Source organism: Mastigoproctus giganteus, chromosome 7 (assembly GCF_048544385.1).
Source record: "Mastigoproctus giganteus isolate SK-2022 chromosome 7, ASM4854438v1, whole genome shotgun sequence".
Lineage (NCBI taxonomy): Eukaryota > Metazoa > Arthropoda > Arachnida > Uropygi > Thelyphonidae > Mastigoproctus > Mastigoproctus giganteus.
This window is the reverse complement of record NC_143581.1, coordinates 76,613,240-76,628,792: the sequence shown is the minus strand read 5'-3', so window position 1 is coordinate 76,628,792 and position 15,553 is coordinate 76,613,240. Positions and strand designations below refer to the sequence as shown.

General features: G+C 37.3%; 1 protein-coding gene across 4 annotated transcripts in view; it reads right to left on the bottom strand.

Moving 5' to 3' along the window:
• The window catches only part of snama (something that sticks like glue), a 489,984-nt gene that overhangs the window by 205,599 nt on the left and 268,832 nt on the right, over positions 1–15,553 (bottom strand). For all 4 annotated transcript variants that reach the window (XM_090377736.1, XM_090377737.1, XM_090377734.1 and 1 more), the window contains one exon: positions 4,945–5,114. In XM_090377736.1, the coding sequence (XP_090233862.1) occupies positions 4,945–5,114 (170 nt within the window). The remainder of the gene's footprint in view (positions 1–4,944; positions 5,115–15,553) is intronic.

The window sequence follows — 15,553 nt, the reverse complement described above, 5'->3', positions numbered from 1 at the left end:
GTAGAAGGGTTGTTTGTGAGAAAAAGATCAAGCGTATTGGCTGTATGATTAGGATTGTCTGGTATTCTTGTAGGTAAATGAACAATCTGTGCTAGGTCATTAGTAATTGCAAAAGCCTCAGCATCTCGACCTGCTGGGTCGGTGTGACTAGAAAACGGAAGCCAGCTGGAGTTATGAACGTTAAAATCACCAAGGAAAATTACCTCACTGTTAGGAAAGTTGGACTGGAGAAAGTCAAGTTGCAAAGAGAGGAAGTCAAAGAGCTCCAAGTGATTAGTGGAGTTGGGAGAACGGTAGAGACAACAGATGAATTTTACACAATGAGGTAGAGAGATTTTAAGCCAGAGAAAATCAAAGAGAGGAGATTCCAAATTGCCAAGTCTCTGACAGGGAATATCAGAACGGACATATGCACAAGTACCACCTTTGAATCGAAAGGAATCATACAGCAAATAATTTGGACATCTGAGATGAGCAGTAGTTGAATCAACTGATAACTGAGATTCAGTCAGAAAAAGTACATGGGGTTTGGAAGACTGCAAGTGGAAATGGACATCGTTGAGATTGGAATTGAGACCATGTATATTTGTGAAATGAATTAGGAAGTCCTTGGGAGGTTTAGATCTTTTCGCAGATAAGCTTGCTCTATTATTTTGACAATTCATGGTGTATTCAATAGTAAGAAAAAGTGGGTGGGACATGCTGTATGAAGTAATGAAATTTTTGGATATGGCGTACATGTGGTAAGAATATACCCAGATCCTTGACATAACGTGGCCTCGACAATGCTCCCCCGCATACACACTACTCGGACTCCCTCCAGTCACTATCTGGCAGAGTAGAGGTAGCAAGATTATACACTAGCTGATCCGGAAGCCTCCTAGAGAGTTACCAATAGGTTTGGTTTGGTGTACTATCTAGCGGCTGGCCTGCGAACACCGTTTTAGAGCTGTATCCTCAAAATGTAAGGAATATTGGATCTCGCCACGACATTCATCATAACCTCAAAAATCATCAATCAAACTGCATGATGGAAGAGATAGGGAAGGGTTGGCCGGAACTTAGCTCGAGATGGCGTGGTACATATTGTAAGATTTCCAAAATTCTCTGAACGTAAAATGTTTCTCATTGTCTACTGCAGACAATGCCTGAGCAAATGTGCGTAAATAGTATGCTTTTAAATTCGAAATAACACCCTGATCCATAGGTTGGATGAGTGAAGTCATGTTTGGCAGAAATATGACTCCCATGTTCGAACTGAAATCATCTAGATGCATAGGATATCCAGGAGCATTATCTAATAGAAGCAAAATCTTGAAAGAACATCGTTGTCTTTACAATATTTTTCAACCTGGGGAATGAAGCAGCATTTAAACCAACCCTCAAAGAGAGATATTTTATTCATGCTCTCTGGTTTGATCAGAAATGCATGAGTAGGGTGGCTTTATTGATACCCTTAAATGCACAAGGATTTCCAGAATGGTTAAGCAATGGTTTTAATCTGTAATGCCCCACTGCATAAGTCCCAGGAAAGAGTGTGGCCCTATCTTTTGACACCTTGAAACCTGTCATTGTATTTTCCTCTTTGGCAATGTAGGTTTGATCGGGCATTTCTTTTCCAATACAGAGCAGTCTCGTCAATGTTAAAAATTTCTGCGTTGAATAGCCCCCTTCATCAATAATTTTTTCCAACAGATCACAAAATTTCTCTGCAGCTGCAGAATTGGCACTGGCAACTTCACTGCATACTTTAAAATTGTGGGAACCAGTGCAGTACTTGAATCTATTAAACCACCCACTGCTTGCCACGAACTTGGCTTGGGATTCACCGTACTTATCCTTAATATCTTTATAAATACGTGTTGTTTTGTTTGAATGGTCATTAGACTCAGGGGCACTCGCTTCTGAATCTGATTTTCCATCCATATTATTAGCAGCTGTTCCATCTTCGATATAGCACTTGAACACTATTGATCTTAAGTGCGTTGATCCTTTGACATGTTCTTTGATTTGCGCACTGTCCTTTAAAATAGTATTCACTGTTGAAGCAGCGAGACCCAATTCCCTTGTAATAGATGACAAACTTTGTCCTCATTCGTACTTCTTAATCATTTTCATCTTCATTTCTGAATCAAGTTTGTTTCATTTCTTGGCACAACCACATCTTACACTTTTCATTGGTCACTTTCCCTTCATCATTGTAATATGTAAACAGGAATGAAGAGAAGTTTCTGAAAATTTGTTTTTTATATGATTGAAGATTTCAGTAGGGGAACGTTTTTCACCATAATACCGTAACGTAAAAACCCACAGTATTCCAGTTATCGGTATTATCACGAATGCAATAAGATCAAGTTTACTACCCATTTATAATTATATGCACTAACAGAAAAGCCTAATAAACCAAAAAGTGCAAATGTTTTTATTGTTTTATGGTCGTGACCTCCAGAAACGTACTTTAGAAAAATATCACAAAGGCGCTCAAAATTGATTCTTATAATGGGAACATATAATAATAATGAAAATGTAGTGCAATTTGCATTATAAAAATGACCTTTTAGAGAGATAAACAGCTTAGTTATACCGCAAAATTTTCAACTTCCAAGGACTTGGAACAAATTACAAAAAAAAAAAAAAAAAAAAAATGATGTGTTATGGGTTTATTCATTTATTCCTCTGGGATGCAAAATAAGTTTCCATGATATTTTTAAGTTTGCATAGGCCAGCAAAAACTTACGTAAAATCGAATTTCCATAAGTCGAGTATTACGTAAGCTGGAGAGTTCCTGTATTGACATCAACGTTGAACATACTGAGCACCATAGCTCTGGTTTATACTATCATAATTACTAGGAGAAATTATAGTTTATATTATTTAGATTCATTGCAAAATCTGTCAGAACAACATTATATAAGTGCAGCATTACAGAGTAAGTGTGTACAAACGTTGTAAAACATATATTAAAAAAAAAAAAAAAAAAATCCCTGTCACAGTAATCAAACACCATGTTTCTTTAATACAGCAGGCCCCCGTTATAACGCGGTTTGCTTTACGCTGATTCGCTATAATGCTGTTCTTATATTATAACCCATATCTGACTATAACACTGTCACAGATCACTATAACGCTCTTTTACAGATTACATTTTTGACATATTAACGAAATCGTTTCATTTGATGGAGTCGATAGCTTGAAAATGAATAGCAAAACAGCATTGAAACGTTTCCCACGCCGACTTGAGAAATTTTCCCATGCTCAGTGGAATTTTCTCGCATGCTAATTTAGTTTCAGTACAGTGACTTGTTACGTAGTTCCAAGATCAACATTTTAAAAAATGATCAAGTATATTGCTTGTAATATTTGCGTTATATGCATTTATCCGAAGTCTAGTCATCACTCAGTAGAGTATTGGACATCGTGCGTAACGGAAAGTTTACTTGAACATTGTATCGTAATTAATGCAACCAACGCAGTTACATTTTCGAAGAGCTAATAATGACTGACAGGAATGAAAAAGCAACAATGTCTGGGCGCAGTACGAAGACTATAAATGTAAGAAAAAGACTGAATTTGAAAATTAAATTAGACGTTTTGAAGCAAATCGATTCCGGTCAACGACAAACGGATGTGTGCCATAATTTAGGACTTGCAACTTTAACTGTAAGAACAATTATAAAAAAATAAAGAATTAATTTTTGCAGCAGGAAAGATAGCTGTTCCACTGCAAGCAACTAGGACTAAAGCCGGCTATTAGGATTGAAATGGAAAAGACTAACTAATTTTATTGAAGATAATGTCCAATGCAGAATTCAGTTAAGTTAAATGTTATTAAAAAAAAAAAAAAAAAAAAAAAAAAAAGTGAGAGAGAGAGATTAGCCAATATGACGATCTGAAGAAAACTCACCTATAAAAAAAAAAAAAAAAAAAAATATGGAACCATTTAAAACTGGTAAGGGCTGGTTGAATAGATTTAAAATCCAGGGAGAAGCCAGAAGTGCAGATCAAGGAGCCGAAACTTTCAAAAAAGAACTTGTTAAAATTATTGAAGAGCGATATTGTGTGTTATACTTCTCAACAAGTTTTTAACATAGATGAAGCAGGACTTTTGTGGAAACGAATGCCTAAAAGAAGTTTCATATTGAAAGAAGAAAAAAACATGCCAGGTTTCAAAGCGGCGAAGGATCGGTTGACTTTATTGTTGGTTGTAACGCTGCAGGGGATTTAAAATTAATACCCCTTTTAGTTTATTTGGAAGAGGGCCAAAGTTCAACTCAAAATCCACACATTTTTCATGATTAAATTCATCAATTATTCATCAATTAAATTAAATTCATTATTTTAATTGGAATTTTAAATTTACTTTTGATACGCAAGTAGTTACCACATAATTATACGTATGCAATGCAGAATATTTTATATGTGTAAATATTTGAATATTAAATATTTTGACCGACATTTGTGCATCTTTTCATTACTGTTTATTATTCATTAGGAAATATCCTATGGCACCAACCGCAGCTCATAAATACATATGTTACCTTATGGGAAAGCGGCGCTCGCTTAGCGCGGATTCACTTAGCGCTCTGTTTTCCCGGAACGAATGATCAGCATTAAGCGGGGGGTCACCTGTATTTACAAAAAATAAATAAATTAAATACAAGGCTACAGTTAATGTTATGAGGGCTTTATTAAAGTCAATGACTGGCAACAGAGAGAACACAGGAGTCAGTTTTTCAACAGGGTTAAAAAGAAGTAAAGGGGTGTAGGTCAATTTTGACTGATCAAAATAACAACAATCTTGCAGTGCTTTGGTTATTAAGGAAAAATCAGTGTAATATGAAAATAATAGGATTATGCAATAATAATGCTAAAAAAAAAAAAAGATGTCCATCCATCATTCCAGAAACCTAACATATAAAATGGCTGATTATATATATCACTTACATTCATCACAAAAACTGGCACCACAGCAATAAATCAGTACAGCATCTTGGAGTAAGTCTTTACAAACATTGCAAAGTAAATCTTCAGGTATCTTTGGTTCGGGTATAGGATTAGGCTCAGGTACATTCAGAAATGGTGGCTTTTCTTTTTTTACTTCCTTATATGCTTCCCTAAAATAAAAAATAAATAAAAACTATATATAAACCGTCATCTTCATTAGAGTGTCATTAACAAAACGTGGCATAGACGTAAACAGATCTGTTTGATTTGACATAAATTTTATACATTTTTTTGTACTATACCTTGATAATGAACCTTCCAGGCATAATAGTGTTTATTTTCGAAATGAATCAGTTATCTCATATCTAATTTTAGGATACTGAATTTTATTTTTAATAATTTTAAATGTCGAATTTTCTTTTTAAGGAGCAACTCCAAACTCAACAATCAATACGTACCAAAGTACCAAGATACCACTGGATTTGGAATAAGATACCTTTAGACAAAGAGCAAAAGGCAATTTCATTCAGAGACTTAGCTAACAACTTTTATGGAAACGGTTGAAGATAAGGCAAAAAATGAGAGATTTGTGGGGCAAAACAGGCAAAAAAACATGAGGCTTATGGGACAATATAAAAGGAAAGTTGTTTCTGCAAAAAAGGAGAAATGCTTCTCATAAAGAGGTCAAAAGAAAGATTTTTCAGGAAAAGCAGATTTAAGACCAGTCCACACTGCATTAGTATTTAAATTTCACTGGGGAAGAAGAAAAGAACAAAAAAAAAAAAAAACAAAAAAAACCCCCATTTTATATTAAAATAGGATTGTTTTCTGCTACAGTATATTTTTAACCATTAGCTTAGCTAACATTTTTCTATTAGACATCAACTAATTTTAATTCAAGAAATACACCTTGACTGTCGAGACTTGGCTGTCAGGAGCATTTCTAAAAGCTTCACCAAATACAAAAGTTCAGAACTCAGGTTTTGTTTCTCTATATTTGCACAATATATTCTCTTAAACTCAGAACTTCTATGAGGAATTCTTAAAATGACAGGCACAACTTGGGATAACTTGTTATATATATCAAGTTTCTTTTTGCTCTTTTGTCAGTTTCCCAACCAAGGACTACTGTTTAGCAGTTTTTTCTTTCTTTTGTAACAGTGCCTGGTAGGTTTTTCACACTGAAACTGAGAGAATTTATACTGAAAACATCTATTTCTTTATATGTAACAACAGCAAGAAGATTAGAAACTTGTGAACAAAAAGTTTCAAATTTGAAAATGTCAATTAAAAAAATTTGTGTTACCTCAGAGAAAAAAAATGCATGGAACGCATATAAATTATCAGGCAACACAGAAGCCTATGCCAGATATAAGCTAGTCTGTAATCAAGTCAGAAAGGAGGTAAGGCAGATTACGAGAAATCTTTGGCAAAGGATGCTAAGAAAAACAGCAAGAATTTCTTTACTATACAGGGTGATTCACTACCAGTGCGACAAACTTGCAGGAGGTGTAAAGGGCACAAAGACGAATCGGAATCACATAGCATCGCAGGGTCTGAAATGCCTTCGTCATGCGGTGGAGGACATTGAATGGGAGGTCGCGTGAACAGCGATCCCGCTGGAAGTTAGCATTTGCGAACCGGTTCCCGAGGCAGTAGGATGGATGAGTATTCAAACGTTGAATTGGCCGACATGCACTTCGCGTATGGAGCTGTGGACTTTAATGGGCAAGGCGCTCTGCACTTGCACCAGGAACGTTTAACGCACAGACGTGCTCCTCATCATACGATTTTCAAATGTGTGCACAGAAGGTTACGTGAGACTGGTTGTTTCACGAGAGGTACATACCATGAATCGAGAGCGAACGACGAGGACACCAGACAATGAGGAGAATGTCCTACGTCTTGCAGAAGGAAATTTGAGTATGAGTACTCGAGCGATAGGCCAACGATTGGGTATTTCCCAATCCACTGTACGGTTATGTTAGTTATTGTTATTTGGTTTTTAGGAGGATGCGGTGGTCATTTCCTGACCTTTCCGCATCCTTCGAATTTGGTGGTCACGGGCTCGAACCCCGATCTGATCAAGAAGTGTGTGCTACGCACTGCTGCTCCCACCCACCTGGCTACGAAGGCGCCCCACTGTATGGAGGATACTGTCAACAAACCAAATGAGTTCGTACCATCTGCAACGCGTCCAATCATTGAAACCTGTGGATTATCCACTCCGGAGGACATTTGCTACTTGGTTTCTTCAACAGAGTGCGGTACACAGCGCATTTGCTGCGTCCGTATTGTTCACGGATGAGGCAAGTTTCACAAGAGAGGGAACCTTCAATCAACATAACACCTCTGTGGGCTTTGGAGAACTCCCCATGGTACGCGAACACATGCAACTCAATGCCGTTTCTCTGTCAATGTTTGGGCCGGCATTGTTGGAGACCACTTCATTGGACCATACCTTTCTGCCCCCCCCCTCGTCTGGATGGTAGGGCATACTTGATCTTTCTACAGCAAGTCCTGCCCGAACTTATTGAAGAAGCAGTTCCTCAGTCGTTGCGCCGCTCAATGTGGTTCCAGCATGATGGGGATCCCCCACATTACACCAATGACGTCTGCCAACACCTAAACGTTACATTTGGACAGCATTGGATAGGTCATGGTGGTCCGGTTCATTGGCCTGCTAGATAACGGGACCTATCATGCCTGGACTTCTTCTGCTGGGTAAAATGAAGACTTTGGTGTACGAGAACCCCCGTTGATTCAGTTGAAGACCTTGTCGCTCGCATCTCTGTAGATTTGAGACACGCCAGGAATCTTCCAGAACATTAGGGATTCCATGCGGCGGCGCTGTGAAGCCTGTGTGACTGCTTCTGGTCGAACTTTCGAACACCTTCTGTAGCATGGCTTTTTATCAATGTAAAACTTGTCATTAAAATGATTTCTGTTACACTAACGAGTTGCTGTTTCTGTTCTTTTTCTTTGCTTCTTTGTTCACGCGACCTCCTGCATGACGAAGGCATTTTGTACCCTGCAATGATATGTGATTCGGTTTCGTCTTTGTGCCCCCTACACCTCCTGCAAGTTTGTCGTACTTGTAGTGAATCACCCTGTATAAATTCTAAAAGGAAGGGGATGAATCAGATTGATCGACTTGATAAAGCATCAACAGTCGATGGTTCGACTGTTGATGATCCTGCTTAGAGAGCAAACAAACTGAATGAGTATTTTGCATCTACATTCACATATGAGGAGTTATTAAGGATTGAAAATGCCAGAAAGTTATCAAATTTTAGCAGGGTGCTTATTGATTTTGTAATAACTGAGAGCAAAGTGGAGGAGAAATTGTTGAAGTGAAATATAAGAAAGGCATCTGGGGTGGATGGGATCTATCCAGTTATATTAAAGGAGGCGGCAAAGGAAGTACGCAAATCCTTAGCCATAATTATGAGAGCATCCTTGGACTCAGACTAGAGTTGTGCAAATGTATCCCGAATTCACAAAGGTGGATCGAAGGGTGACAAGAGTAATTATAGACCAGTTTAACTTCTGTTCCGAATAAAATAATGGAGTCACTGGTTAAAGATGCACTGCAAGTTCATCTAGACAATACTGCAGCAATAATTCAGACACAGCATGGGTTTGTTAAGGGAAAGTCTTGTCAGATAAAGTTGACTGAATATTATGATGTGGTTACAAAAGAACTGGATGCAAAAAATAATTTTGATATCATATACTTGGATTTAAGGAAAGCTTTTGACACTGTTGTGCATGGAAGACTACTGTACAAATTCGAGCAGAATGGTATTAAGAGTAAGTTGCTACAATGGATAAAAATGTGGTAATCAATTGGCGCTGCTCTTCGTGGACTAATGTTATTAGTGGAGTTCCACAGAGTTCGGTGTTGGGTCCACTGTTGTTTTGTATATTTATCAATGACATTGATGAAGGTATATCAGGCTTAGTGTCGAAGTTTACTGATGAAGCAAAGGTTGGCAGGGTTGTTAATGACAGTAATGGCAGTGTGCTACTGCAACAGGATCTAGAAAATTTGGGAAATGGGCTGAGAAGTGGCAACTGAAGTTTAACATTGACAAATGCAAAGTACTGCATATGGGTAGAAGTAACCCCATAGGAATGTACCAACTGAGTGGTGCTACACTTAGGGTGGTAGAAAATGAAAAAGAGCCGGGAGTAATTGCACAATCATATATGAAGTTTTCTGAACAATGCAGACAGGCAGTTGAAGAGCAGGTCATGGAGTTTTGTCAATGATATACAGGAATTTTGCTAGCAGGGTAAAGGCGGTGATTATGCAGTTATACAAGGCAATGGTCAGGCCATACCTAGAGTACTGTGTACTGGCCTGGAGGCCTCATTTTAGGAAGGATGTGGAGTTGCTGGAATGAGTAAAAAGAAGGGAAACAAGATTGGTGAGGGGAACAAAGGGGTTCTCTTACCAAGAGAAGCTTAAGTTCTGCAATTTGCAGCGGCTGGAGACTAGGCACCTGCGAGGTGATCTGATTGAGGTGTATATGGCCTTGAATGGGTTGAGCATGTTGAATTCTGATGGGATTCTTCCACTTGTTCAGATTACGAACCTAATGGAGCATAAATTCAAATTGAGGAAAGACAGCTGTAGAATAGATGTGCGGAAATTTGCCTTTAGCCAATGGGTGTTTAATTCCTGAACAAACTTCCATCTTTTGTTGTGGAAGTTAATAGGTTAAATAAATTTAAGGAGGAACTGGACAAACATTTAGAGGGAATGGTTGTGTGAATTTTTTTTGCTGATGCTATATAAGCTCATACGCTTGCTCTCCTGCATCACATGCCACTATTGTTATTTATAAGACCACCATTTTGTCACTTCATGCCTGCATGTACACCATAAAAGACTTTCTCATCGAGCAGACGAACAGAAACTTCCCCTCTTGTTTTAGCTTCTCCATAACCTTGTAAGTAAAAAGGCCTTGACTAAATCAGAATCATTCATCTGGTTTGGTGTACTATGGTAATCATTTTCCAAAATGGAAGATCTGTAAATTGTTAGTAAAATAAACTTGCACATAATGTTCTACAATGTATCTAGGAGTAATGACCACAGAACGAGGAAATGAGGCATGGTGACAACGTTTAAAAGGAACAAACAAACTGTTTTATTTGAGCGAGAAGGATACACGAACAGACTTTTGCATGGGTGAAGATAACGTGACTAGAATTATCAACTTTCTTAGCCTGTTTAGGATTTGGATGCTTTTTCCATAATTTGCAATTAATAAGACCTTGGGGTCTTCAATTTGTCTTCTTTCAAAAGCTGGATCATGAACTTAATTTGCCCAATCTTCTCTTTCAGTACATTTTTAAAAGAGAAGCTTTTAAAAAGGTAGTAAACAAGCATAACAGACAAGGGTAGTACACAAACATAACAGGCCATTATAACCAGAATGAGCAAGGCAGTATTCTGAATGAATCCCACATCTTTTAGATTGTTCAGAAAAAGTGATCCAATGATGTACCGTGCATTCTGCTTCCAGTGCTGGCACTGAGAACAAGATGCTTTCACAATTTGACGATTTTTTTTTATTAAAAAAAACAAAAAAAAAACGCTACAACTGTATACAGCTCTCAGAATCACTTAGATTACTATCATCTGTCACAATGGAAATTGGCACATTTTTCAGAATCACTACTACCTGTTCTTTCCTTAAACATTCAATTTCGCTACTGCTTGTAGTTTTTGTTATTCCAACCATTATTTTTTTTGCTATTTTACTATTGGGAAACATTTTTATGAACAATATGCTAGCACGATCAGCACAACCCAGAGGAAGATTATGTTCTATAAAAAAAAGATGCAAATGCATATTCAGCATGTATGACATCCATGTCCTCAATAAATGCAACAACCATTTCATTTCTTTCTATGCACTGCATGATGTTCTTATGCTTATTTGTTTGGAAATTCCTTAACTGCATCTCCTGTTGCTTGAAATTTAAAAATCATCTAATTATGGTATGTAAAGCAAATAGAGATTATACAGAGACAATCTTGCATGTATGTCTTGTGAAATTTTACACCTGTATTTATTTGGCAATTTAGCGAACGGCATTGTTAATTAGCTCAACACCACAAAAGTATGAAGAAATTATCACAAATTATAAACCACAACCGTATTATCTCTTGCATGTATTAGCACAACTGATGGCCAATTTGTTGATGAAAATAAACAGAAATTCACCTTTTTTTTTTTTTTAATTCTTATTATAATTATTATTATTATTTATTTTTTTGCAAAAAGAGAAACTCTTTCATCCACTACATCATGACAGTGAATTGGAGAAGGTTCAATTTCAGTAAAAAAACATGGATTCTGCATCGTAAATCTGGAGCATTGGCATCTATGTAGTGCTGTCTGAAGGCAGTAGAGAATTTATTGATGTATAACAAGGAGGTTTTCCACAGCAGACAAGAAAGTGATTATTTTGGAACACTAATGTAGATCTTAATCATCCAAAATGGTGAGATATAAGGATTATAGGAATAAGGCTTCCTGAGTGAGTTGATATACATTTGTATTTGTGAGCTCATAATTTCAGAACATTATTTTATAACAATTTGAATTTGTTTTGCGTGTGTTTTATTTTACAGAAAATGAACAGTTTTAAACACTTTAACTGTACAAGTTTGCTTATTTTTGTATTTATCCAAATATTCCAGCTTAATATGAATTCATCAATTGCTGTCACTAAATATTATAGAAAACCCTATAAGGATAAAGCTTTCTGCTTTTCGGCTGTAGAAGTGGGAAAGTTTCTTAACAGGAGATAAGTTGTTGTTATGGGGGTTTCTAAGCTACTTGGCTATAATGTGCCTATTTGTTTATTATAAAAAGGAAATCAGAAAGTCTCGTACAGTCAGAAAGGTCCTTAATCAGAAAAGATTAAAAATTCCAGTTTGCTTGAGGAAGCAGAAAAATTCAGAAATATTGGCTTTGTCACCAATCAAATTCTCTAGAGTTATTGGTTGATGAAGGTTAACCAGCGATTGCAGGGTTGAAATTCTGTCTTGTTTATAATAGAGGCAGTCAAGGAGAGTGTGTTTAACAGTCATATTTACAGATTTTTGGAGTCTGTTTAATCTGAAAGGGTTTATTATTAGTGTGATAATGCCATAGTGCTGCCCATTATGATAGGCATGCAGCATTAATCATCAGTGCATAGTCTGATGCTGGAACAAGGTGGTTGGGTTTTTTGCAGCATTATTAGCCAGTTCATTGCCCAAAATACCAGAATGTGCTGGCATTGAACAGAAGATATCTAGTTGGTGCCATTCTTCAATTTGCAGTAATAATCTTCTAATTTCATTAATAACAGGGTGAAGTTTATCTGAGGAATTACACAATGCCTTGATTGAGTTCAGGGAATCAGTGTGAATTACAGATTTTAAACCACCGGTCAGAAGAGAGATTTTGTAAAGCTAGTTTAATTGCAAATAATTCAGTTGAAAAGATACTGAATTCGATGGAAAGGATGCTGATACAATTGTATTCAGAAACACTGCAGCTGTTCCAACGTTTGAATTGGATTTAGAGCCATCTGTGTATATTGGTAAAAAATCATTATATCTTTGAGTATGAACTGCATGAAGTTGTCTGATATTTGATATTTGCAAAATATTCTTTTCCTATTGATAGAGGTAAGCGTTACAGGTCGGTATAGGAGGTGGAACCATGGTGGTTGAGTATAAATTGCTACTTGTTGTACGAAATGGATGGAAATATTAAAGACCGGCATTAGTTCAAGAAGGCGAACACCAGCTGGTTTTGATATGCTAGGTTTATTTCTGTACAGATTTTCTAATGGTAGATTGAAAAGGTATGACTGAATGGGATGCGACGCACAACTTTGTATCTTGACAAATTCAGCAATTAAGTACTTCAGCAATTACGATTTCCTACGTAAAGATAGTGGGAGCTCATGAGCATCAATGTAAAGGCTGTGTGCTGGTGAAGTTCTGAAAGCACCACCAAGTGCAATCGTCAACGAACTGTGTTGAACTGGATCAAGCCAACGTAATGCACTCTTTCTGGCAGAATCATAAATGGGAGCACCACAAGAGCAGATATTGCTCTAAGTATGTTTACCTTTTTTAGACAGGCTGTACGTAATTTTTTAATGTATTCAAAGAAATTTAGCTTGTTGTCAATGATTAATTCCTAGAAATCTGATGTTATTAGGATGGAGATATTAGAGATATGAAGTTCGGGATCCAGATGAAACTTGCGTTGTCTACAAAAATTGATAGCAACTGTCTTCTGCTGTGAAAATCTAGAGCCATTGATGCTGGCCCACTGCTGTATTTTATTTAGTGTATCTGAAGCTGTCATTCAATAGATCTCATGTTTTGGGAATGACAGGAGATGGAAAGGTCATCTGCATAAAGGTAAGTCTCTACGGTATTTGGAAGTTGTTTAGTGATAGAATCTATTCTAAGAGCAAAAGAGTGGCACTCAGTACTGATCCCTGTGGAACGCCTTCTTCCTAAATGAATGTTGCAGAAAGGGCATGTTGGTATCAAACTTGAAATGATCTAGTATGTAGAAAATCCTTCACAAATATAGAAAGGTTGCCCCGCAGACCAAGAGGGTAAAGATATTTTAGTATTCCAAACCGCCAGGTTGTGTCAAAGGCCTTCTCTATCTATGGAAACATTACTAGATGTTCGTGTTTAACAAAGGCATTACGAATGGCAAATTCAGCCTTAACCATAAGGTCCAAGAATGACCTGTTTTGAAGAAATCCATACTGACTATTGCTCATTAACCGTTCTGACTCAATGATCCAGACAAGTCTACTGTGGACAACTGTTTTTCTAGAATTTTGCTGAGGCAGCTTGAGACGGATATTGGTCTATAGCTATGGGGATTGGTTGAATCTTTCCAGGCTTTAGAAATGCCAAAACAGAAGAATGATGCCAAGAAGCTGGGTAAACATTTTCTAGAAAAATAGGGTTGTAAAAAACAAGAAGGAGGCACAAAGCTTTGTCATCAAGATGTTGTAGCATGATAGATCCGATCTGGTGGGGCAGCACCATTGTGGGCTGTTCCGATGGCATGCAAGAGTTCGGAATATTGTAGATATTTGTTATAGGGCAGAAGGAGGGCAGTTTGTAAGTTAATAGAATGCTGTTCTGCAGTGTGTTTAATGCTTTCAAATGATGGAGTATAAGCTGATGCCACTGAGATTTCAGCAAATGTGTTGCCCAAAGCATATGCAAAATCCAAAGGACTACATAGATCTCACAAATTACAGGACAGGATTCGAGAAGGTACGGTAGGAAACTTACCAGAAAGCTGTCTAATTTTTTTCCCATATTATTTTGGTGTCAGTGTTTTTCTTGATGCTTTACGCAAAACAGGTCCAGGATTCTTTCTTGGATTGCCTTTCTATGAAAGGTGCTTTTGCTTTTAATTTCTTATAACTAATGAGATTGGGTGTGGTCAGACATTGCCAAAATAAATTCCAGGCTCTATTTTTGGCTTTCTTTGCTTTGGTGCAACCCTTATCATTCCACCAGTAGTCATAATGCTTTTGGTCCGACAGATTAGATAGTGGTATTGTGTATGTTTAGCCACATTTAGGAGGTGCAACGTGATGTAATTTGTCACATTATCAATAGGCTGGAAGTGGATTTTTTCTCTCATCAAAAGATATCGATGACTGGAATTTTGCCCAATTTGCACAGACAAATTTCCATTTTCTGCAGGGTTGAGTTGAAGGAGTCTGTGCTATCAAAAAGTTGCATACTATTGGAAAGTGGTCACTGCCCATAAGATTATTTAATACGTACCACTCTATGACTGGGACCAGTACTGGAGAACAAACTGAGAGATCTGTTGCTGCAGTGTGTCCAGTTGGGAGCTGTACATGCGTGGGTGCACCAGTATTAAGTATGGTGATATTTAGTGCCTCTAAAAAGCTTTCAATTAGTTTACCCCCATCTATTTAATTTAGTAGTGCTCCATAACGGGTGGTGACCATTAAAGTCCCTTAATATACAGAGAGGTGAAGGTAACTGTATGAAGAAGTCTTCAAGATCTTGTAAAGAGTAAACATGGTTTGGCAGTAGGTAGATTGAGAGAAGTATTATTGCAATGTGGAGAGTTATACGAACAGCAACAGCTTTTATTTCCATTTGAAGTGGTATATGTTTAGTTGGGATCTTTGAATTAACTAGGATTGCCACACCACTATGGGCAGCACTGGCTGTATTTCGATCTCTTCGATAAAGGCAATAGTTCTTTCTCAAAGGAGAAATTTGCAAGGTTAGGTATGTTTCCTGAAGACAAAGGCCAACTGGTGATTAACATTTAATTAGAGCTTGGATATCATCTGTATTGCAACGAAAACCTCTGCAGTTCTATTGTAAAATACAAGACATTATTTGTTTAGTTGATGGAGCTGATTCTGACTGCTTTTTGAAGGTGACTGGTTTACGACGTTCCAATTTTTGTTTGTCTTTTTTTTAGGAAAACTGGCCGACCAGTGTCCATTTCTTCTTCTTCGGCACACATTTCTAAAATAGGATCTTCCTGTATAGATGTGA